This window comes from Nannobrachium achirus, assembly GCF_963921795.1.
Source record: "Nannobrachium achirus genome assembly, chromosome: 1".
NCBI classification, from domain to species: Eukaryota; Metazoa; Chordata; class Actinopteri; order Myctophiformes; family Myctophidae; genus Nannobrachium; species Nannobrachium achirus.
In genome coordinates, this window is record NC_137810.1 from 53,882,258 (window position 1) to 53,909,079 (window position 26,822).

A 26,822-nucleotide genomic window follows, 5' to 3' on the forward strand; every position below is an offset into this window, starting at 1 on the left:
GCCTTGTCCAAACTCTCCTGAACTTGAATGCAGCATCTTATGTTGAAAGAAATGCCCTCTCTGTTTAGAAATCCATGCTGTTACACCACATCTCCAGTACTGACTTGATTATGCTTAGTTCAGGGTGGTATCAAGCACCCTGAGCTTGGAGGACGGCTATTGTCGATATTTTCACCAAAAGGCCCTTTTAGAAATTTCAGCCCCTGCCTCTCTAACATTCTCTGCACGTCCCTGGTGTAGAGAGACAGGAAACCAAGGGCAGAGAGAGGAGAGACTCGCAAGCAAGACAGGAGTTGGATTCTAACTCTGGTCCTTGGCTCCAAGGAGCATTATGGTCTGTGTGTATAGTTACTGACTGAACCACCGCACTGGCTTTTTGAGGAAAAAAAGAAAGAAAGGAAACAGCAATCTGTCAGGTGAGATAAAGTGGCTGTAACACATCGCTGATCTGAACGTGGACAAAAGAGAAACGGATATGATCGCGTAACGGACAGATGATAACAAGATAGGAACCGATAGGAATGGGAGGGCAGAGTGAGCGAGGATTATCTAGTCCTATTTCAGATCAAAGAGTCAAGATTAATTCATTCAGATTTATTACCCAGCTTAGTTAATGGAGATAGTGTTATCGTCTTTTATCGTACCCAGAAAGTTGATAAAAACATGAAAAAACACTGCATTAACATCTGCAAATACAGTAGCTTGGTAGGGGTGTTGAGATTGACCCGGTATCATTAAAGGCAGAATGCTACACGACCCAGTCAAATTATTCCATTAAGAAACCACTTGTAAATAGAAGCATGACAAATCTTAAGAAATGTTCTTAAATTGCTCACTAATTGAAACCATCTTTAAGCGTGTGCGGGGAAACCTTATAGGAGTCGTATGAGTCACACTGCACCAGATTACAGTCCAAGGCCTTTGAAGAATCATCTGAGGTTATTTCATTGATACATCTTGTTTCAGTTTAATGCATGGTTATTATTCACATAAATTTACGTCATAACCAATTACTGACATATATTTTTTCCTTCATATTTTATTATTCCACTATCTTTCTTTCCATTTGTTCCCTTTCTCCGTATGTAGCCGCTATGCCAATTTCCAATTCTCCCATATAGTCACCGCTGACCTCTACTGTTGCTCTTGGACAGCGTGTCTCCTCCAAACATGTGACATAGCCAGTCGCTTCTTTTCACCTGACAGTGAGGAGTTTCACCGGGAGGGTGTAACGCAATATAGAGGCAACACGCTATCTTTCCCAGTTCTGCTCCCCACACTGAACTGGCACCCCGGACAACCTGTTGGTACTAAACAGAGATCGCATTCCCCCAACCGACTTCCCACTCCGCAAACACGGTCAATTGTGTTCATTATTGGAGCACCCGGCCAAGCTGGAGGAACCGTGAAGGATTTGAACCCAAGCCTTCATGGTGATGGGCATTGGGCAGGAATGTTACCCCTGGCTGCGGCACTCAGCTTCTCTCATTGAGGCTATTTGATACAGTGTATCAAATAGCCTCAATGAGATGATCAATGATTTGTATTTGTTATATTTCTTGTTAATACTGTACATTTAAAAAGCTATAGGGTCCCCTATAGCTACGGTACACTTCTCCAATGCACTACATTGTTCGTAGACATGAGGAGCTTTAGCAGAAGTTGTCCCTTTTTCTCACAGGGGACAGGTCATTAGTATTAGTGTGTAAAAAAAAGTGCGCACGCCCGCACGCACGCACGCACGAACACACACAGTCACACAGTCACAGACATGCACGCCAAACGCATTTCCCAAAGCAAGCATCTCTGCGCAGAAGTATCTCCGTCAAGTTTCCCTGGCCACGCAGGTGAGGCCCTCTCTCTCTCTCTCCATCTGTTAAACAAATAGGGAGCTTCTACAAAGGTGTGCAGAGGAGTTCACATGATCAAAGTGTGTGAGAATGGCAGCCTTGTCCCTGCCTGGCCATTATCAGGCCCCATGAATGCCTGTCTTCTCCTCCTTTGTTGGACCAGGCATTGACAGTCACTCACCCGGCAATGACTGTCACACCGCTGCAAAGAGCCAGCCGCCGACAGGGGCCCGGCCACATCAAACGGGCCTGTCGAGGGGCCCCGCTCGTGAACCGTGGCAACAAACACCTCCTGATCCTCACCTACGGCTCAGCAGCAGACACCCACTGCTGTGCTCTCAGCCACGGCCTCCATTGAGAAAAGATGTACTGCCTGGACCTCATTTCCCTTCATGCCCCCCCAGCCACCCCCCATCTGTATGCGTGCGCGTGTGCGCGCGCGTGTCTGTGTGTGTGTGTGTGTGTGTGTGTGTGTGCGCGTGTGTGTGTGTGTGTGTGTGTGTGTGTGTGTGTGTGTGTGTGTGTGTGTGTGTGTGTGTGTGTGTGTGTGTGTGTGTGTGTGTGTGTGTGTGTTTTAAGTAGTGCTTGTGTTAACCTCCAGTCTGCTAAGACACAAAGGAGCTGCTAAAGTGTTTAAGAATGCTTTATGGATGCCATGACAAGGGGAACCTGACACTGCTGGGGGCCAGAGAGTATACAGGATGTGACTGAGATGAATTCTGCTTTCCTCCCAATTTGGAAGCTGAGTCACAGTTGATGTGATTTAAATTGTTTGAACTGTCGGGACATGTGCAATGAAAGATACTTTGAGAGAAAACAAGGGCTGTCGTATTCAGGCCCGGGGATTCTCAACCTGTGAGCCGGGGACCACTGGTGGGCCCGCAAGGCCTGTCCATATACTGTCTCCGAAACAGAACTTTTTCGTCGGAGAGTTCCGACTTTCCGACGTGCAGCTTTCAGAACTCTAATTCAGGGTAATGCTTTTCAGAACTTGCGAGTGACGTCATTTTGTAGTTGACCTTTCCGACAAAAAGTTCGGTTTTGGAGAGAGTATGGGCAGGTGCACCTGTTTTGAATGTACTGTAGCCATGGCTGCACAATGGGCTGATAATAAGTGATAATCTGCCATTGTATCGCATTATAACATTCGAAACGGGTGGTATGGAAAGTGCAGAATTTTGAATTCTGGACCTTTACTTGAAGCTGAGTATTTCTACATTGCTGTGGGTTATATTTCCTGCCACTGATTAATACACAAGCATGATGTCATTGTATTTTTTTCTTTAAAACCTTGAAAGAAATTATACAAGTGAGGCTACTATATTATTTCCATTGATCCAAACCAGAACTAAATTGATTGATTGATCATTAAAATAAACATGCTCTGAAAGTGCACACGGCCCATCCATATGATCACTTCCATCTTAAGTGGTGCGGGTGGGCTGCAGTGGTTGAAAAAGTACTCACATATTTTACTTAAGAAAGGGGTACTGTCACCTAAAGGGGTACTGACACTTTAAAAAGTAATCTTAAAATATGAGTTAATATTTTTATGATGTCATTGTGGGAATGCGCAATTATAAGCCAATCAAATTAATTGACTGTACTTAGACTATTACTTACTTACTGTACTGGTCAGCTGTTGTTGGGGGGCGAGGGGCAGATTACACTATGACATGAGTTTCAGACTATTTCAGACCGTTTTCAGAGAGACCATGTGACCAACTGTATCATACTATTATAATTTCGGGGTGTGTCAGCAGACCTTTAAGTAAAAGTATCAACACTGTAATATAGAAATCAGTTACAAGCGAGGAATTCAAAATGTACTTAAAGTAGGCCTACCAAAAGAAAAGGAACTCATTATGCAGAATGTACCATTTCAAGTTTTCAAATGTGTCACTTGAATTAAGGTGACTTAATTGGTTGACATCAAGAAGGGTCTGTCAGCTCCCTTCATGGCTTCTAAAGTAGGCAAACGCCCAATGCAATACTTGCATTGGGCGTTTGCCTACATTACAAAGAATTCTAAAACCTAACACTTACTGCACATACAGAATGGGATGGGATGAAGACTTCCCCCCCAGTATTTCCAAACATTTTCCCTACTATTTAAGTGTGTCGTTTATCTTATATATGTAACGCCAGTAGGCTATACATACAGTATTCCAAAGCCCGCACAGGCTCTCAGGTAAAACATTTCGGATGGGTAGTCAGTCCGGTAGATCATGTTGAGCTGGTCATTTTATAGCTCTCAAGTCAAAAAAGCGTGGGCACCCCGTTATAGAGTTTAAAGGAGTAGTTCACCCCCAAAATGACTTTTTTTTCCTATTGATTACTCACGCAATGGATACTTGAGTTCAATAATATCTGTTTGTATTTAAGACAAAAATTGGATTCTAGAAAATGTACCCCCATTGATTCCGGATGGGGACCCGAATGCATTTGGGTCCCCATCCGGAATCAATGGGGTACATTTATTGTAATCAAATTGTTGTCTTAGGAACGTGACAAAAAAAACAAAAAATATTATTGAACTCCATGGGGTGAGTAATCAATAGAAAAAAGTCATTTTGGGGATGAACTACTCCTTTAAGTGGTGAGGAAACACCTGAAGCACCACCAGCTTATAATTATTATTATAAACATGAACGTAATGACATTTCAATGGTTGTAATTATATGGATATGAACTAAAACTGAGTTTTGAAAAAGTTTCAGGTATTTAGACCATTTAGTTTTAGCCAATACTATTTATTTTCTCGTCACCAACAAAGCTTGAAATCTCAATTGCAAAGATGTGAACTCACAATTAATTTCTTTGCTAATAATGTCTTATTATAATTTTTGTTTCAACAGCAGGCTACTTTGCTGACATCCTACGTTTGACCTCTAACTTGACTTTTGTAGATGTCATGTTGCCTGTGGTGAGACTGCCACCTGCAGGCCAATTAAAATATTGTTCCAAATGAGTCAGCATTTTGCTTTGAATTAATCTCTCAAGACAGATTCTGCTAACAGACAAAACAATCGAATGGGTCCCCAGATTGGCTTTGAAAGGGTGACACACGCGCACGCAGTCGGAGTTGGAGTCCAAATATAGCCTAAATTAAGAATTTACTGCGCAAGACAAGGCCATGTGGTTCTCAACCATGTGTCAACGTCACATCCAAGTCTAAAGTGACTTTTTAATACCTCTAAAATGACAAATTAAATATTGGCCAAATTGTCAGATATTATAGGGACAGAAATTGTGAAAATAGCAGATCTACGTGCTCACAACGCCTCACATGTACATGTAGATCTGCTATTTTCACAATAGAACCGTGTTATACAAAATGTAATTACCCAACTCTGAGTGCGTGTCAGAGTGTGTGTGTGTGTGTGTGTGTGGGGGGGGGGGGTCCCAGTTAAAACATGATTATTTTGGGGGTCACAGCCTGAAAAGGTTGAGATTGAGAACCACTTGTGATGCGTGCACTTGTGATAGGCGGCAATGGATACAATCCATCATTCTGTGATCCTGTAACCACGTCTGATACACTACAGAGATCATTTCTATCCTGTTCCATTAGCGTGGTCTTTTCCAAGATGGCAGCCCAGTGTGATGATCAGAAGTAACGCGGTTATTATGTCAACATGTCACTCCTCAGAATCTGTGCCTTTTCAAAGACTTTGAATCGCTGCAGTTTGTTCGAAAGATCATGGGCCCTTCGTGGACCCCAAGTGGACCACTGTCAGCACTGTCTGACGACCCGCAGCAACGCTATACGGCGCATATCAGGTAAATAACAACGTCTATGTGTTAGCCATGCTGTGTCAGTCAGTTGGAACTAACCACAACAAACCTAGCCTGTGACAGTTTGCTCTTGACAATGGAAGTTATGGAACAGTGGGTTTTAATTCAATTCAAAGGAGCTTTGTTGGCATGTGAAAACATACGTTTACATTGCCAAAAGCAAGTGTCAAAATATAACAAAAACAGTTGAAAATCGGGAACATATAAAGTTGGAGGGGGTACAGTATATATATTATACAGTATAAACAGGGTAGGCCTATGGAGCTTTTTGTAGCATTTCTTTTTTTCTCAATACGATTTCAATTGTGTTAGTGTACAAATAAAAGAAAGGAAACTCAAAATTAAACTGCGTTTAATGGTAGCAGCTCTGTTTATACTGTATACGTGTGCAGTATCTGTGGATTAGCCGCAAATTGCAACACTAGATTATTTTTAAGGTTGCAATACCTCCCATAGGCAGCCAATGCATCAAAACAGTTTTTTTGCTATCTGATTGTATTAAACGTCGTCAAACTCACCAATATTGGAGCTGTATGGAAAGCTTGGAGTATCCTCTTTCTATCTGCAAAGTGTGTCATAAAAATCCACTGTAGACAGTGTTTGACGTTGTTTAATACAATACAATCAGATAGCAAACAACTGTTTTGATGCTTTGGCTGCCTATGGGAGGTATTGCAACCCTAAAATCTAGTGTTGCAGTTTGCGGCTATAGGTGTGGATGCCATTCAATGGTTTGTAGACCTTAGGTTGGTTGTGTTCCATTCTCTAGCCTTCTTTTATCGCAACAGCTCACAAATCTTGCTGTTGTGTTCGCACATTGTTGTCCATGTTTTCACACTCACTTTGGGAGTGCGTAATCTGTGGGAAGTATGTAGCTCCTTTCGGAACCCCTCACTCCACTGCTACGCAGCTCCGAGATGGGGTTCCTACTGGTCGGCTGCCGAAATCCTGTTGTTGGATCCACGATCCGCCGTTAGCGATCACTTCTTACCTTTGTTGAACACTCTATCCAAAAAGTAACCGGCCTATGTGAAAGTATAATCGTTTTACTTTTTAAGCGTGGAACAACCTCGATGCCCTGGGGTGAAATGAAGACTTTATATCGCTCGAAAGACCAGCCGGCTCTGTGTTTACCCGTGTTTTCCCCCGTTGTAGTCTCGCGTGGCTGTGAGCATTTGACCAAATCGCGTAGGCAACAGTCTGGCCACGCGAGACTACAACGGGGGAAAACACGGGTAAACACAGAGCCGGCTGGTCTTTCGAGCGATATAAAGTCTTCATTTCACCCCAGTGCATCGAGGTTGTTCCACGCTTAAAAAGTAAAACGATTATACTTTCACATAGGCCGGTTACTTTTTGGATAGAGTGTTCAACAAAGGTAAGAAGTGATCGCTAACGGCGGATCGTGGATCCAACAACAGGATTTCGGCAGCCGACCAGTAGGAACCCCATCTCGGAGCTGCGTAGCAGTGGAGTGAGGGGTTCCGAAAGGAGCTAGGAAGTATGTGTCTCTGATGTCTTGTTATAGTGGGTATTTTCAAACCTTTTCATGTCAAGGAAGGACCCCCACTTCCGATTTTTGCCATTATTCTCCCCGAGAATATGTTGAGATAATAGCCGTTTTGGTTAGACTGACTGAAAATAACTTTGTACTTGTAACTTACCAAATAAATTCCAAATATCAAATTATCTCGCGGTACCCCTGGACTGCCGTCACGGCAGGCCATGCACTGCTTGTTAATCCAATGCCAATGGGTGAAAATGTGTGGCCTACTGCATTATACTGTAGGGTCAACCTTTGAAAGGCACACAGATATAATTATGCAGGAAGAATGGGCACCATACATTGTGGCAGTGGGCACCTCAATGTTAAGTTGTATATCCCCCCCCCCCCTCCAAATGTCAAAAAATAAATAATTTTGCAAATGGTCTGAAGTATTGTACAGCACACATGATTTGAACATGTACGGTAGGCTACATCATTACCAGACCTACATTTACCCGTCAACCTTTTGTTTATGCCCGTAGAAATATGAGTAGTTCACCCATGAGTAGTTAATCAATTACACTCCCCATGAAGCCTCGAATAATGGAGATTTCCTGTGTCAATATGGGGTCATCGGTCAGTAGAATAGAATAGAACTTTATTGTCACATCACATGAATTACACGTAAAACAGTGGGTGAAAAATATTGCAGTGCAGCTTAAAACAACAGCAGCAGTTAAAAGTGATAAAGTGCAAATTCTCGAGGAGTGTTAATTTAAAATCATAGAAATATAAAAGATATAAACCTAAAATATACAATAATCAAGTCCAGTGTGCCCAAGAGTAAAACCAGTCCTTCACTACTTCTTATTTAGCAGTCTCACTACTGTCGGGAAAAAACTGTTGAGCATCCTGTTGGTGGTGCTTGGGATGCTTGTGTATTGTTTTCCGGGACGAGGGTTTCTGCAGGCATTAAATATGTTATGGCTGGGGTGGTTAATGTCTTTTAAAATCCCTTTTGCTTTGGCTGCACAGCGTTTCTCAAACAGCCCTTGCAGGGATGGAAGTTGGCCTCCTATAATGCGCTCGGCTGTTTTCACCACCCTCTGCAGGGCAGCCCGGTCCAGTACAGTGCAACTGCCATACCAGGCAGTGCAGCAGTACAGCAGGATGCTCTCCACTGTGCTGTTGTAAAAGGACCTGAGGATACTGGGGCTGACACTGAACTTTTTCAGCTGCCGGAGGCAGTGGAGGCGTTGTTGGGCCTTCTTCGCCACGCATGTGGTATGTGTTGACCATTTAAGGTCCTCTGTTATATTCACCCCGAGGAACTTAAATTCGCTCACCCTTTCCACCTCCACTCCATCGATGTAGATAGGGGCGTGCTCTTTCCTTGGAACCCTGTAGTCCACGATCAGCTCCTTGGTCTTATTTGCGTTGAGGGTGAGATTGTCCTCCTGGCATCGCAGTGCCAGTTGTCTGATCTCCTCCCTGTAGGCAGTGTCATCATCGTCGACAATCATGCCTATGACTGTCGTGTCATCCGCATACTTGATGATGATGTTGGAGCTGAGCTTGGCCTCGCAGTCGTGTGTGTACAGAGAATAGAGGAGGGGGCTCAGCACACAGCCCTGGGGGGCTCCAGTGTTCAGGGTCAGGGGGTCAGATGTCATTTCACCCATTCTCACCACTTGGCGGCGGTTGGTCAAGAAGTCCCGTATCCAGGTGCACAGTGCCGGATGCACGCCCAAGACTTTGAGCTTTGCATCAAGCCTGGCAGGAACGATGGTGTTGAAGGCTGAAGAGTAGTCCACAAACAACATTCTAGCACACCTGCTGCCCTTGTTCTTCACGTCCAGATGTTTTAGAACGGAGTGGAGAGCCAGTGCAATTGCATCGTCCGTCGATCTGTTCTGACGATATGCAAATTGCCAGGGGTCCAGAGTAGGGGGCAGCCTCGCACAGATGTGGTCTCTCACCAGCCTCTCAAAACATTTACATGCGATGGAGGTTAGTGCGACTGGTCTCCAGTCATTCAGCACTGCCGTCTTAGACTGCTTTGGGACCGGGACAATGGTGGACATCTTAAAGCTGTCAGGGACCAGTGACCACTCCCTGGGAAAGGGAGAGGTTAAAGATGTCCGTGTACACGTCCGCTAGCTGGTCCGCACAAGACTTGAGGACACGGCCTGGTATGTTGTCCGGGCCCGAAGCCTTGCGGATATTCAGCCCTTTAAATGCCCTCCGCACGTCATGGACAGAGATGGTCAGCGGGCAGGTGACTTGGGACGGGGACGGTGCAGGTTGTGCAGTGTCTGTGGCCTCCAGCTCGAACCGGGTGAAAAAAGTGTTCAGCTCGTTGGGAAGGGAGGCAGGGGGATTCTCGATGTGCTTGGTTCCACCCTTGTAGTTTATGATGTTCTGTAGACCTTGCCACGTGCTTCTTACGTCACCGCTGTTAAATTGGTCCTCCAGTTTTGCCCCATACTCCTTCTTTGCCTTTCGGATGGTCCTCTGGAGGTCAGCCCGGGTGGTTCCGATGTCTCCAGCCTGAAAGGCTGCGTTACGGGCCTGAAGTGCCACCTGGACCTCGCTGTTCAGCCAGGGGAGCTGGTTGGGGTACACTCGGATGAGCTTCCTCTGGACAGTGTCATTGATGCAGTCTAAGATGTGGCTGTTGACTGCATCTGTGTAGTCACTGACATTGTCCTCAGAGGCCCGCCTGTGCAGCCCCCAGTCCGTGTGGTGGAGCCGGACCTGGAGTTCAGTGAGGGACTGCTCTGTCCAGACACTGACTTCCCGCACTGTGACAGGTGTTTGTTTCAGCCTGTGCCTGTAGGCGGGCAGCAGATGGATGGCCATGTGGTCTGACTTCCCAGTCTCACTTTCCAATGGTGGTCGGAGCAGGGCCTTATAGCCATTCTTGACAGTGCTGTAACAGTGGTCCAGGGTCCTTTCTCCTCTTGTGGCCACTTTAATGTGCTGATAGTAGTGTGGGAGAACCTTTTTCAAGTTGGCCTTGTTAAAGTCTCCTGCCACTACAAGGGCAGCATTTGGATGTGCAGTCTCCTGGGATCTTATAAAACCTGATAATTCCTTTAAGGCTATATCAGTGTTAGCTGCAGGATGTATATAAACAGCACATAGAATTACAGCACTGAACTCCCTGGGGAGCCAGAAGGGGCGGCATCTGACGAGAAGACATTCCAGGTCCGCAGAGCAGTATGACGTCACTGTGTGTGTATCTACACACCATGCGTTGTTGATGTAAATACAAACTCCGCCCCCGCTCTGTTTCACTTTCGGGTCAGCTGTATTGCGGTCAGTGCGGTGGACAGAGAAGCCCTGTAGAGCGATGTAGCTGTCAGTGTGTTTATTTCCCAGCCACGTTTCAGTGAAGATGAGGGCACTAGTGTTCCTCGTTTCCTGCTGAAACTTAATGCGCCCGCGGAGCTCGGTGAACTTATTGTCCAGTGACTGGGCATTGGCCAGGAGGATCGTTGGTAGGGCGACACGGCTTCCGCGCCGTCTTGTTCTAACGAGGACTCCTGCTCGTCTTCCCCGCCGGACCCTCCTCCTCCGTCGGCTCCAGTCGATTCCCTCGGTCGGAGTGAGGAACGGCGTCTCTCCCACAACGCTACTCAGCGGCGGGTTGTGAGGGTTTTCCTCAAATAACACCGATAATCGGTGAGCGATCGCGCTTCTGACGTTAATCAGTTGTTCTTTACTGTATGCTCGTGTGGAGCTCGCGCGGTACATAAAAATAATAACCCCGAAAAACACTATAATCGGCTTCAAACTGCTGGTGTGAGAGAGCTTGCACCCACGGCTGCCTTCCTTCGGCGCCATGCTCACCTCCCAGCCACCTTAAGCTCAAATCGTCAGGTTGAAAGGGGAGACTCAGTAAGAGTCTCTTGAGTCTCCTACTCCTCAAAAAACGCCATGAATTCAAGGCTTGTGTAGAAAATCAGTAATTGTTTAACTCATTCCCTGCCAGGCCCGATAGTCCCGAGATTATTCCAATGTCTTTCCCCGCCAGGCCCGATAGTCCCGAGAATTAAAAAAAAAAAAAAAAAAAAAATTTTTTTTTTTTTCAAAAAAATTTTTTTTCAAAAAATTTTTTTGACCCCCAAAAATGGAGTAGGCATGATAGCAATCGCGAAATTGCATGTTTAACCCCCATAGCAACCCCATCTTTCAAGCATGGCAGCCATTTTGGCAGCCATCTTTGTTAAACATAGTGGCTATTATCTCATGAATGCCTGAACGGATTTCCATTCGGATTTTTTTGTTTGAAAGCTGTGAGCAATGTGAACACACGTGGTGCATTATCTAGGCATGGGTGTGCATGATCCGTGCACACCCAATTACATGGAAGTCTATGGAGACGAATGGCAGGTGGGAGTACGGAGGTATGTTAAAATGGCGGTCAATGTGTTAATGTTGTGTGAACTTCGAATACATTACATTATCCCAGACCATTGTCCAAATTCATTCTTTCACATTTTGGAAAAAATAAACAATTTAATTTTACTGGCAGGTAGCTGTGATTTGCTTGTATGGGCCATCCACACAAGTACTAATAACTAGAACTATGTTATAACAATCATCCACACCACCAAGTGGTGATTGACGTTTTTCTTTTCTTTTTTTTTTTAAGATGCAATTGTGAACAATAGCCATATAAGATAATGTATACACCATCCATTGGCCAATCATACGGTTCACTACAGCTCAATAGTCAGTGAGTGTGAGGGGTGGTCAGGAGATGTCTATGAACTCTGCGTTTAAAGGCTCGAAGGCCATTGTCTGTGATGGAGTCGACCACATGCTCTGGTAGGCTGTTCCACACCCGGACAGCAGTGTGGAGAAAGGTTCTGTCCAGTGTGCGTGTATTTGAGCCTGGGGGGCTGAGAGCATGTTCTGGCATGAACATCGTAGTTATAGTATACTGTAGTTAGTTATGCTTGGTGTGCCCAGCACTTAAGTCAGCTTAGTCAGGCGCAACTTAATCTCAAGAACAGGTCTGTGCCTGTGCAATTCTCAATGAAAAGGAACAAAACCGTTTTTTCCTTTTTCTTTGACGATGGGTTCCCAGATTGGGCGCAACTAAACTTTAACAACTTTTGTTTCAGATACTCCCTGGTGTTTACAGCGAAGACATTTTTCACCATTATTACCAAAGACCGTGGAAGGGAAGAAACGCGTATTTGAACAGTCTCAGCTTTTAGATGGTATGTTATCCAATTCCACAGGTTTGTCAAAGTAAGGGTTTAATATTATGTTAGTGTACATTGCCTTGTTTAACAAAATATGTTTATCTTTTCCTTGATCCCAAAAGTATCTTGGCAATGAGTCTAATATGATTCAACAGCCAAAACGTTTGTTCTTATCATCATAATATACTGCTATGTGCTATTCTTCAGTGTATTATTGTTTATACTCATCTGTAAATTCTTTGTTTTGCTCACCGTAGATGCTATTTCTGTTCATTTCTCTCAGTGCTTGAGGCAAGGATCCAGCAACTCCAATCTGATGGAGTTCTAGATGTCCAACATGAAACTGTGCAGTTTCTCAAAACGCCTTCGTCTGCACAAGGGCTTAACCCTGGAAAAGGCCCTAAAAGAGTCCCTAAGGGAAAAGGAGCAATCCCTAAATCAGGACAGTCTGATCCTCAAAGATCAGCTGAATCGAAAACGTCTGACTCGCAGCACAGCCGCTGGACGGAAAAACTGAAACCTGAGGAGACAAAGAGCCGCTGGACGGAAAGACTGAAACATGAGGAGACAATGAGAAAGCCAAAACTTCCTAAGAACGTTGAGGACAAACCACCGTCAACATCTCAACATAGTAAAGGTAGCCTGAAGCCCCCTGGTAAATCGCTCAAAACCAAATCCACCTCTGCAAAGACTGTATCCTCTGCTTCTCCAGCATCAGCTTCACCTCATAAGGCCTCTGCTGCTTCCCCACAATCACTAACAGCTTCTCCAACTCCTAAGGCCTCTAAACGTAAAGGGAAGGAGAAGGACTCTAGTGGACAGGGCCAGAGCCAGTCTCTCACTGACCCCAAGGAGCTGGCCGAGGTAGAGGAGCTGGTGAGGAAGATCAGGGCACAGCTTAGCCATCTGACATCCTCAACCAACACAGTGGTGGACCCCTTGGCGGACAGTCAACAAAATGGTCACAGGTACTATCAGCAGAGCTACCTGTCCTATCTGGAGACCTGTGTGTTCAATGGACAGGTTGAGCAGGCACATAACTTTCTGCAGGGCCTGCACAGAAGCCCGAGACGCCGCAAACATCTCAACACAGAGGTCTATAATATCTTGATGAGGATTTGGGCCAAAAAGGTAATATTTGCTTGTGATTAACACGTTTTTTTCTTATTAACACAAATGTATATTCAATCGCACAAGGGAATAAAACGTCTGATTATCCATTCCAGCAAGCTTTTCAAGATCAGGTAAAGAAAGAAGGCTCAAGAATAGCATTCATTAAGTTGTGATGAATAGTTTTTGGGAATATCTTCAGAATGTTTGTGATGGCCAAAGATGATGACATCATAGTTGAAAACATCGTTCTCATATCAAAGGCCTGAATTGTCTCAGGTTTTTTTTATTCTTGAAATTTCCTATCTCACATTTGTGAGAAAGAATAACTGCCGACATATACATATTGATGCTGACATAAAGTCAGATATAAAGTTGAGAAAAACAAAATCAGAATTCAGGCCTGTTCAATGGAGGAAATTGGCTTGAACAAATGGGGTTAAATGTGTTTTAAAGATTCACAGCACAGTAGAGTCAAGACAGGAGGCCACTGGCAGAGAGGGGTAGCAGGGCTGTGCAAAAAAAAAAGAAACAGAAAAAATAATTGTGACTCTTTCACAATTATGTAGCTAATAATAACAACTTACAATTAATTAAAACATCTGAGATCTGACTAGGTCAGCTGATGCACTTTGCCTTTAAGTGCATCAAGGGTTAATATTAATAACCAGGGGCGCCCGCTGGCCTGGTGGTCAAGGCGCATACCACATACGAGGCTATGAAGCCTGCTGGCGTCGCCGGTTCGATTCCCGATCCGGACGACCTTTGCCACATGTCATTCCCCATCTCTCTCCCCATTTCCTGTCAGTCTACTGTCCTATCATTAAAGGCATAAAAAGCCCAAAAACAAATCTTTAAAAAAAAAAATATATATATTAATAACCAGAACATTGTACTACCCATCAATCCATCCATCAGATTCACAGAAACTCTTTACATTACTTGCCATTTGACAACAGTTATAGCATAGAATAGGTATAATGATCAGCAAAGACATTAGATATTGAATTATTGTGGATTTCTGTATTAAGAAAAATCATCTGGATTATAATTCTAGCCATGATTTCTCAACTGTTTCTTTTTTCCAGCTTTAATGGTTATGTGGTTATTATATTGTGAGTTTGATGCAATATTCAGTTAGTTGCCGCGCTAGCAGCGTGCCTCCACTCCAGTACTTAATGTTTGATGAAATAAAAGCACTTCCATTAAAACTACTCTTCTTTTCTGCAGGGCACATTAAATCAGGTGGGCCGCGTGTTCATCATGGTAGAAGAAGCTGGTTTGAAGCCTGACGCGGGATCCTACGCTGCTGCTTTGGAGTGCATGGGCCGCAACCCCAGCTGCTCCTCAGAATCCATCAGCAGGTAGGCTAATAAATGAATTTGGTGACGATGTATTAGTCTAGAGTCTAGACCCAAACACTGGGTCGCGATCCATTTGTGTGTCACGGACACATTTTTGCGGGTCCCTTAATTTTTGGTTTCCTACATTTAGTTTTTACTTATTATTATTTCAAAACATTTTCTAAAGACATTCCCAAAAAAGCAAACATTTTCATGAATTAAAAAACAAATTCAATGATTTTTTAGTTTTTCATGAATAAATTAAAGAAAAATCTAAGAAATTCCATAAATTAATCAGTGAAAATAGCAGATCCACAAGCTCACAACGTGTCACATTGCACCGCGTTGTGAGCTTGTAGATCTGCTGTTTTCACTAGTTTGGGTGCCGGGCAAACGTCTAATTTCTCTTTTGGGTCACAAGCGTGACTAAAACGTTTGGGACCCATTTTTATGGGTCTCACTGGAATTAAATATCCAGTTTTGGCATTTCCTACTTATATATATATTTTTTTTATATTATATATCTAAGAATTTCCATACATAATAATATAAAAGAAGAACATTATTAAGAAGGCAAATCTACAAGCTCACACCGCAGTGCATCCAAATCTTCACTAGTTTAGGTCAAAGGGAGGCATCAAATTTCTATTTTTGGTCTCGAGCTATAATGTTTGGGAACCTCTGGACTGGTCTAATTACATGTTCATTGTTCACAGAAACACAACTTTTGCCTATGTTTTGGTGACATGTTCTGCAAGTTGATACTGATCAGTACCAGTAGGTGGCACTAATGGCTAAAACTAACACCTTTTAACCCATTTATGATTTAATGCTTACTATACGATTTTACTTAATGGCCTGCAGTGCCCAGTACACTCTAAAAACAAAAACTAGGCTCTACTCAATTTTATTGGTGAAACATTTTTACACTCAAAAATATTGAGTAAATATTACTGTTATGAAATCAGGTAGATGATACTCAATTAATTTGAGTAAAAGTAACCAAAACTTTTACGTACTTATTAACAACTAAAATTGAGTACAATGACCTAAAGAAATTGAGTAGATATAATTAAATTATTCAGTCAATGCCACAAAAGACTACAAGTAAATACATTGAAATATTAAGTAGATCTAATTGAATATTAGAGTATGATTTAACAAAACAAATATGTCACATTTACTTTATTCATTTACTTTTATTGATTTAATTCATATAGTACCATTTACCCCTTTCATTTACTTTACCTTTTACTCCAGGAGTACATGATGTCAAATGAATACACATGAAATAATTATGCAGATAATTATGTTTTTAATCAACTAATTTTGACCAGTGTAACACCACATCAAGTATGAACATTCAACATACTTTAGTATGTAAATGACATGCAACAATGCCTGCAAAAACAATATGTTTAAAGATAATGATCAGGAAAGGGGTATCCCTGACACTTTTAAAATTCTGTTTACTAAAGAGCAGTGTGTGTTCACAATACTGTATATAAGTACCTCTAATTGAACTGTGCATACTGTAAGTAAGCAGTCTGTCAAACATTATGCACCATAAGAACAATGAGCCCATCAAATGAACAGTAAGTCATAACCACAAAATACATTAAAGACAGTCAGAGGCCATTTGGCATGAAAGAAAATCACAACTTGGAATATGAAATAATAAATAAGCATTTACAGTAGCTCAACATTTAAACATATTGACTATGCACACGTGTAATGTCTATATGCTAAACTGACCTGTTTGCATTATGACTCGAATGCACCAGAAACAAACACTTTACATTAACTAATTACTATCAGCAACAAATACCATTGCAAAAATGCTGTTTTGACAATAAATCCACTTTCAGTAGGTTATACCCACTTTCTGAGAGCATCTTGCTGAACAGTAGTCGGCAAGCAGACATTTCTTCAGTCTCTGAACTTTGGCTGAAAGGTGTCCAGGATCCAACTCAACTAGTACTTTTTGGAACATCTCAAGACCATATCTGAGGTTCTTGGGGTATCTCAGATTAAAGGCATAGAACAGTCCCAACAGATAGCAGCAGACCCCCAAGATTGTTGAGGGCAGTGATGCCCTTAATCACAATACCTACATCAGTAGGTTCATTCATTGAGTCCTCTTGGTTCTGCAGCAGGTAGATCTTCATCTTCATCATCACCTCCTCTGTCAACTTCTCTTCTACTCTGACAGGTGCACCAGCAGCTTCCTTCCTGCACACATTGTGAAGATAATTGTTTAGAGCTCACTTTCAGGCTAAATGTTACAAGACACACAGACACACATTGAGCAATCCTAGCTGTCTCCACACATGCAGCCCTGGGCATAATCTTGAATCAGTTGGACCAGACATGCAACGGATGCAACAGCCATTCAGCCAATGTCACAACCTCATTCTCTGGACATCACTATGCTGTTCCTTTGCATGTGATGGTCTCATCCACGATGACATTAAAACGTCAAAACATTTATTTTACTAACTTGAAAGTCCTTGATCTTGACACTATCTTCTTCCAGATGGTCGATGAGACATCGGATGATGACCTCTCGTGTTCGTTGATTGGGGATTCCTCTCTGCAGAATAGAAAAATAATTATTTGAACAATAAAGAAAAAGTATGACTGCACTTTCATAACTAACATAAACTTTGGCAATACAATTGTTTCCACGATTAGAAATGAATAATCAGTAGAGAGAGAGTTGCAGGGGATAAAGATGAGTTTAGCATAAATTAATATAGTAAGTATTGTCATTAGCCAGGTGAAATATAATTAAAGCAGTTAGAGTAAATGAAAGTTTCATACCTGAAGTACAATACTCATTTGTGCCCAAACTGCCCTTCTTGGACTGGAACATGGACAGTAGTTTGGGGGTATAGAAGTCCAACATTGCCATACATTTTGGCTCAAGATTCAGTGTGGTGATCATCCTGAACTTTGCACTAACCTGGAAGACAGAGATGAGGGGAAGAGAGTTAAAAAGAAGACATGTAGATAATAATGTAGGCCTATACCTGTGCATTTTATCTTCATTGTACACACCATTGTATGCAGCTGTGCATAGCTTGTAATAAATGCAAAAAGTCACAATGACTAGAGGGCTTGCACATTCCTCTCACTGTAACCTTAACTAGCTGCAAACCTTTGTAAAGAACATAAGTTATACCCAATACATTTGTGTAGCCTATATGCACAAAGATACAGTAAATCTACTTACCAATATTTGCAAACATTCTCCAGGTTTCTTGTTGAAGAAGATGTGTGCTGCTGCTGTTTGTTGACAGAATGTTCCAGTAGAACTTTCCCATGAACCCTTGTGTACAATTTTGAATCTTAGTCATATCTACTCAATTGTTTAAGTTGTTGTGAGAGATGAAAGATTATTAAGTTGGAATGAATAATAATTAAGGGTCTTTTTAAATTGATCCATATAAGTACTCCATACTCAAATATTATGAAGGAAAATTACCAAAACAAATTGAGTATAATTCATGAATAAAATCAGTTGGTCAAATACTAATTTATTCTCATCAAATTAACTCAAATAATATATGTACTAACTCAAATCTAACTCAAAAAGAACAGTTGGATTTTTACTCATTTTGTTTGGTGTGACCTACTCAAACAATCACATACATGATATTCAGTGATTTTATTGAGTAAATATAACTTTTTCTAATAGTGCTATTTACTCGGTCACAGAATTCTTTCTTAGAGTGTACCCAGTCCTTTAGGAGCTTCCAGGGGGTCCCCAGGTAAATTATTGATAGTTAGAAACCAAATGGACCCTTACAGGTCTGTAACTCCTAGAGTGTACTAATGGAAAGTGGAACCCCATGAACTGTTATGGGTCCATCTGGTTCCATTTGTACACTTGCTGCTTAACAGACAATTTGACAGTATAGATTGGTTTCTCAGGGATAATAAAAAGTATAAATTGGGGTCCATGGCCTGATACAAAACTGGGGGTCCTTGAAAATTAAATAGTATATTTTAATAGCTAATCAGTCAATTACAGATAAAGATCCTGCAGTGTGTGTGTGTGTGTGTGTGTGTGTGTGTGTGTGTGTGTGTGTGTGTGTGTGTGTGTGTGTGTGTGTGTGTGTGTGTGTGTGTGTGTGTGTGTGTGTGTGTGTGTGTGTGTGTGTGTGTGTGTGTGTGTAGCCGTAGACCTGCGAGTGTGAACTAGAGTCGGCCACCATCAGGATTATAACTAATCATAAAACAAGCAACACAGCGATTATGTTCTGCAGGGGAATTTAGCGTATAATATAAAAAGGCAGCAGAATTCAACCCATTAACTGAGTGAGTAATCACTTGTGCTGTTCTGTGGAGTACAGGAATAGTCCCAAAAAACACAAGTGAATTGCACACACCTATATGCTTAGTATTACATTTATCGAGTCAACTGAAATCCGCGTGCAGGCTGAACAAAAGAATGAAGAGTGAAAATGCTGCTGTTGGAATAATTCCCCCTGTCGTGAGACTGCGGCTACTAGTTCAGCCCAGGGGACCATTTGTCCGGATTTAAAATGAAGCAAACACAGAATTAAAAGTTCCTATCTATGATTGGCCGCTAGTTGTGCTGTTCTGGTACCAGAAGAAACATGTTCTCCATAGGATTCCATTAATTTCCCTCGAACTTTTACATTTGATTTTCTTACCCTAATAAACATAGTCATACATACTTTATGGTTCCTGTCGCTATTTTAAAGCCTCGTTTCAATCGCGTTTTGTGAAAGGTTGGTCCAATTTATGTTATAATTGATGTTAAAGCAGGGTATGCTCTAGGAGGGGCTTGTGATCATAGGCTTGTGATGATTCTTCTTCGTGTGCTTTATTTTCGGCAAGCTCAAGACAATGTCCCATGTATCCCTGCGGTTGCACATGACCGTTGGCAGCCAATAGCATTCCTTGGATAGTAATGGGTACCATGATGGTGACACCCATACAAGGGGTACTGCAATTGACCTCAACCAGATCATGGGCTCGACACACGAGCTCGGCTCGTGGAGGTAGTGTGGGACGTGAACACGTATAGGACATTAAAGTGCATGCCGTTATGACCTCAGTGACTTGATCACTCCCCGTAAGTATAGGGTGTCCCTAGGGACGCATGCATGTGCTGGGTGGGTGAGCAACTTTCATTGAAATGAGTGGGGAGGAGTCCTTCCTCCAGTTAATATATAGGTCTAAGTCTAATAGGGTTCAGCCTTCCTGATCCCAGGCTCCATAATTCCTGTTCCTGTCCTACGTGGCTGATGTTTATGTCCTTGGCCACAGTTCTCCAGTGGTCACTGCTCCATATCTGCACGGGGCTGTCCTCTTGTATTCTTGCTTTTCTCATGGCCACTTGGAATGGTTGAAGCTGTGGAGACAAGTTGATGTGATCGTTGGGGTCTAGTTGCGTGTTTTTTTGCACGATTACAGGCCAGGTTTTAAATCACAGAACGAGGAGGAGGACATGTTTATATTTGCTTGAACAACGGTAACAGTTTCCCGGGATCGCCAGTAATAACAGATTCCTGGTCTGTCTTAACCCATTTAGGCCTAGAATTATTGAATGCTTTAGCTATTGAAAAATAGCAGATATACAATCTCACAGCGCGGCACTCGGTGCCACGCTGCGAGCTTGTAGATCTGCTATTTTTGAAAAAGTTGTGAAAATGTGTGCAAATCTTTGAATATATGTATTTTCAAAGCGAAGGTTTGTAACTCAAATTTTGCTTCTGGGGGGTCCCTGTCCCTGGAACTAAATATTTTGAGATGGGGGTCCGTGGCCAAATAAATATCATTTTGGGGGTCCTTCAAATGAATAGGTTTGAGCACCACTGACATAGTAGTCTCTCAAGAACAGACTAACTGAGCTCCAGTTAAGTGAAAAGTACCTTTTCTTTGACGATGGCTGGCCAGATTGCTGACATAGAAACATAGGTTTTTGAAAAAAAAAAACCTTAGAGGGATTCAAAAGACACTTATAGAAACGGGTCAAAATTCTAATTTTCACGATTAAAAAAAAAATAGCAGATCTACAAGCTCGCAGCGCGGCACTTGGTGCCGCGCTGTGAGCTTGTATATCTGCTATTTTTCAATAGTTAAAGCATAAAATAATGATACACAAAATGTGTACCCGTTCTAAATGGGTTTAAAATTGCATTCATTCAGCCTTTATCTTAACTCATTTGGTGCCAGCGCCCTCTAGGGGCCATAGAATGCCAGGGTATCTCTCATAGGCGAGCGCTTTAGCTTCCAGGACCTCACCTTCCAGGACCTCACGTGCTCACGTTCATGCACGTCATGAAAATGTCCCGGATGATAATGCTAACAGAATGGCTATTCCCATTTTGTCATCTAAAAGATCATTTTTGGGCGATTTCGCCGTAAATAAACCTCGCGCCGCTTCCCTAAAGACACAATCCAGAGATATAAGCCTTCAAAGATGTGGTCTTTCATTGGATTAGGCGGAGATTGGCGATTTCGTTCGCAAATAACGGCCGGCCGGGGGGTTGCTAGCTTTCGGCTAGTAGCTAGAAAAATCAGGCCAGGCTTCAGAAGGCCTCTTATCATTTTATTCCATTTCATTAAATATCCCAGACTAGTTCGGGATAGGCACCCTGGAATACGTCGCGCCGCCTACAATGAACATTGGGTGAACATTGGGGGGGGTCTAAACTTTATTTTAAACCATTTTCAATGGAATAAATCGTCGGAGCATCTAGCGTCTCTCGTTGGTGAGCGCTGGGCGAGCCGGGACCACCCACGTTGCTCCAAGCAGCTCGGGGTAAGTAAAATAGCAAATAAAAAATTGTTTTTGATCCCGAATATCCCGAACTAGTTCGGGATAGGCACTCAAAGAGTTAATGGAGTCGACATGTTGACAGCCCTGCCGTGCCTGAACAGTAACCAGGCCAGCCTGACAAATCACCAATGATTTGTTAAATTTGTTGAGTTGAGTTGAGTTGTTGGCTTGTTGCATCGTCACTGCATCGATTTATTACATGGCATTTTAGCATACAGTGCATGAACTGAGGAGCACTTCACCACTGGAAGAAGCTGCAGTCATTCAACTTAGCACTATTTGTAGTGGGAAAGAGTATTCATTTTGAAAATTGGCACTAGCCCTGTAACCCTATGACCAGAAAAAAATAAAATATTGAAGTATGTGTTCCTCTGGAATTGCTTTCCACTGTATATTACTGCTAGGTAACGGGCCTTCTCGCCCTTATTTCTTTCCGCCAACCTCGCGCTGACCGCTCGGTGGAACGGTTCTAGTATTCTTGTACTTGTTTTATTGAGGATAAATTCAGATATAACTTTAGGATTAAGCATAGCTTTTGGCACCGTTTCACTGAGGTTAAGGTTGGTTTCGGCATAGTTTGCCGAGATTACGTTTAGGAATACAAGGCAGAGATCATACCGACTACCGCTCTGTCGGATAGACGCCCCGGGGCGACTGTTTTTTAGGGCGAGTCTTCTGGTATTCTACTGCTATTACCCTGATCTATCAGGGCTTGCTCACCGCCCTTCCAAAGCCACTCCTAGCTGGGGGGGTGAGAAGAACATCCCGAGACACATGCATATAGACTGTTGTGCAAAGTTTGACAAAACGGTCTAATATATTACAGTCACTTAATTTTGGTTATGTTGTGCTTAACCCAGTTACACCTGAGGCCGGTTCTACTACTGGGATTCATTGTGATCTTTTGTTGTTATAGCAGTTTGGCTACTTTTGATGTGCGACAGCCGACAGCGACATGCAACTAAGTAGAATCCGTCTTCAGACGTCACCAAGTAGTTCACAGCTCAAGGCGAGGACTGCATTTATCATAATGAGTCTCCCTGCTTGATGGGAGCCAATAGAATGATCTGCAGGCCGTGCCCCGGCTGGCAGAGTTGAGTGCAAGTCTGTCAAAATGAATTGATTAGGATTGATAGTGATACTGTATTTTCTGTACTCCTGGCATTACAGTGCTGATATTGGAATGAAATGGAAAATGCCACGTTTCAGTTTGCTTTTCATTATTTCCATGCTTGTTATTATCAAAACGCTTCCACATTTTGGAAATGGTATCAACTGATGTCTTGACACTGCTACACGCGCGCGCACGCGCACGCGCGCACACACACACACACACACACACACACACACACACACACACACACACACACACACACACACACACACACACACACACACACACACACACAGTTTACAGTTTAGATTACAGTTTAGGCATTTAGCAGACGCTTTTAATCCAAAGCGACTTACAATAAGCAGATAACATCACAATAATAAACAAGATAATATGTCAGTACATCATCAACAATATAACAAATGCAAATGGATATCTATCTAGAAAAAACACAATATAATCAAAGTTCTAAAAAAAAACTAAAAACAAAAACAAATGCTAACTAGCTTCATGTATGGTCATTGATTTTTCTGTAGTGCTAAGGGTTTAGGTGGAGTCTGAAAAGGTGAGTCTTCAGTCCACGGCGAAAGCTAGCGAGTGAGTCCGTTGTTCTAAGTGCGACAGGGAGTTTATTCCTCAACTTGGGGGCCAGGAGGGCAAACTGTCTCGGACGAGTGGATTTTTGCCCTGGAGTTTTTAGCGAGGGTTCTGTCAGCACACACACACACACACACACACACACACACACACACACACACACACACACACACACACACACACACACACACACACACACACACACACACACACACACACAACCTTATTCCTGGTCTCCAGTAAGTGTCATCCTGACATACAGTATGCAGCATGGGCTGATAGCAGGACAAGTGTTATAGCAGCAGCAGCAGGAGTAGCTGGCAGGTAGCCAGCTGGTTCATCCATAACCGTAAGCTGATGCTTATGACATTGTTGTTTTGTGGTGGTGCTCACTTGCTGGGTCACTCTGATGCCAAGCATGTCCTCAGTTCCTTACCAGTGAAAACTCATTCCTATCTCTCCTCTCCCTGTCTGTTATTGCTCTTGATTTATTTACTTGCCCTTTGTTCCTTAACCCCTTTCACGTACACACTGTCGTACCTAGTTTGGGCATGTGAAAATGTTACCAACACTTCCAGAAATATCCAAAATCACTATTTGTTGTACTCAAATTATATAGATAGATTGTAAGTGCTTAATTCCTTTCCTTTGTAGCACAGTACTTTCTTGCTCTAATGATTATACACGCACGCACGCACACACACACACACACACACACACACACACACACTATATATATACAGAATATACATCACTTGTGGGGACATTACATAGACTTCCATTCATTTTTATGCAAGTACTGTGGCCTTACCCTAACCTCTATCCCTAAACCTAACCCCTAACCCTAACCCTAACCTTAACCCTAACTCTAAACCTAACCCTAACCGTTGTGGGGACCTACTATTTTGTCGCCACACTGTCAGAGGTCCCCTGCAGGTGACTGTGTGAACATGCGTTTAGTCCCCATAAGTATAGCTAGACAAACTCTCTCTCGCACACGCACGCACACACACACACACACACACACACACACACACACACACACACACACACACACAGACACAGACACAGACACAGACACACACACACACACACACACACACACACACACAGAGTTTAGTCTTCTCTCACTGCATGTCTCTCACTAGACTGATTAAAGTGCTATCTTCCAACTTCTCTGCCCTCTTTGTTCCGTCTGGACCTCACTGCCAGCACCCTACCTAATCCTGTCTTTGTTCAAGGCACGCTCCTTTGCTCAGACTGAAATTGCACATTTTACTATGTCAAGAGAAGCCAAGGAATGCATTCAAAAGGTCACATTTGACCTGTTTAACCCACTCCAGAAGCATTTCTAAAGCTTGCCAACATTTAGTAGCTAACGTGATAACGTTTGCAGTGTCTCATTCATTCCTTTGTGCCGTTCATGTAAATAGTCCCGATAGCGTCAGGTGAGCAGTGCATGATTGATTATGCAAGGATTTCCACCAGATGGTAATAATTATTGGCTATTTTATCATTGTCTTAACGGTAAATGTGTAAAGGGCAGTTGTTAATAAATGGCACATCCCTTCCTTCCCCGCTGTACAGTTCCGCAGTTGACCTACAGAGGGCAGTGCTATCACATGGTCTCATTGTGCTCCCTTATCGGTGCCTTTGGGTGAGGGGTCTCACTTTAAGGCAGTGGTTCCCAAACCCTTTAGTCCGTGACCCAAAATCGAAATTTGACGTTTTGGCGGTGAAAATAGCAGATATACAAGCTCACAATGCGTTGTGAGGTTGTAGGGGGCTAAAGTACAGTAGCTTGTAGCTATTTTCACTACCTCTTATATCTTAGATTTCTCTTTTATTCGTGAAATTACTTATAATAGAAACATCTTAGATTTTGGGTCCCGACTCCTGACCCAGTGTTTGGGAACCAGAACTTTAAGGCATACATGTTATAAGGACGGCATAGTTTAACCATTAAACAGTAGTCAAATAGTTAATGAACATATGGCATGTAAAAAACAAGATACAAATAATAATAATTAAATTATTAAGCACTCAATTTAAGCAGCTGTAGGGAAGGGGACACAAGTACCACTGCCTCCCCGTGGGTTGGTAGTGGTGGTACAGTATTTCCTTAATTTATTCTTAACATTAGGTTATGTAATCGCTTCAATTTGAAGTTATTTATATTCATGCGCATTCACTATATTCACAGATTGTCTGCATTTCCCATTCTTATCGAACCGTACTGTATTACTAATAGTTCCTTGTAATTACACAGTGTGCTAAAATACCAAACTGTCACAATGTACACTAGGGTGAGGGCACTGGAAAATGCATCACAATCTAGTAATATAAATAATATTAGATACTGTGTGTGTGTGTGTGTGTGTGTGTGAGTGTGTGAGTGTGTGTGTGTGTTTGTGTAATTCTTGTGTATAATAACACTTATATTCTTGTGTAACAAGACTGACAAATGACAAAACAAAACACTAAATTAACAACCTGATTCAACTCTATTGAATCAATCATTAAAGAAGAATAAAGATTGTGTGTATATTGTCATGTTGAACAGTCTGACTAGTGGACAATATCACACTAAAATGGTGCTGCTTCTACCTGTATGAGTGAGTGACAAATAACCCCCTTCTCTGCATTTTAATCCATAGAGCAAGTAAGTGATGGGTTATACTGTATATCAAAATGAATTGTAAAATAATGTTCTTTCAAACTAATTTATATTCCATTGGCCGCGTGTGCGTTGGCGTTATCTACAATTCTACATTAGCCAGCCCAGCCATGGAGACCTGTGCTTTCTCCAGGTGACTCTGCGTGAATGATCATTTCACTGATCTCGCCTGTGCCCATCTGTCGCTGGAGCCACCTCATACCTCCTGAGTGTCTGCTGGAACAGATCGTCAATGCAAATACCCATATTGCTATTCTGCTGCTGTCAATCAGGCTAGCGAGGCCATGCACAATGATCTTGCAGAGAGCGTCCTTTGTTTTCAAAGCCAGTCTAAATGGACTTGGAGTCCTGGTAATTGATATGACTACTTTAGCCCCCAGGCCCCCACATGAAGAAGACACAGGTCAGAGGGCTGTGAGCTCTAACCTCGCTATGAGACTCTAATTTCTGTTCCATCATAATGAGTGTCCTTTTACTATTCAAATGAACTATTATTAAAATGAATGGGTGAACTCATCTGTGGTGCAGAATTTCTGGTTGGGTCCATTTGGTCTGAATGTCAAAAGAGACTACCTCTGAATAAATGCACATAATTCTCGTGATTCATAATTCTTTAAAGAGGAACTAAACCCTAAACACATTTTGTGAGTGTTCTGCCATCAAAAGTGAGCAGTGCCTTTTATGATTTGACTTCATTAAGTGTCCCGCGAAGCTAGGCCAATATTATTATATGGTCCTGGACCAGTAGGCAGAATACTTTTTATTCAATTCTTGCATGGGGCCTCGGACTGGGATGAGAGTAAAAAAAAAA

The 26,822-nt window shown here is 42.6% G+C and overlaps 1 protein-coding gene across 1 annotated transcript in view; it reads left to right on the forward strand.

Moving 5' to 3' along the window:
• Positions 1 to 5,460: 5,460 nt before the first annotated feature.
• The window catches only part of polrmt (polymerase (RNA) mitochondrial (DNA directed)), a gene marked incomplete at its 3' end in the record, with an annotated part of 87,959 nt that continues 66,597 nt past the window's right edge, over positions 5,461 to 26,822 (forward strand). Inside the window, exons 1-4 of the mRNA XM_080730285.1 lie at positions 5,461 to 5,633; positions 12,270 to 12,368; positions 12,637 to 13,484; positions 14,694 to 14,827. Of these exons, the coding sequence (XP_080586411.1) occupies positions 5,489 to 5,633; positions 12,270 to 12,368; positions 12,637 to 13,484; positions 14,694 to 14,827 (1,226 nt within the window). The 5' untranslated portion in view covers positions 5,461 to 5,488. The remainder of the gene's footprint in view (positions 5,634 to 12,269; positions 12,369 to 12,636; positions 13,485 to 14,693; positions 14,828 to 26,822) is intronic.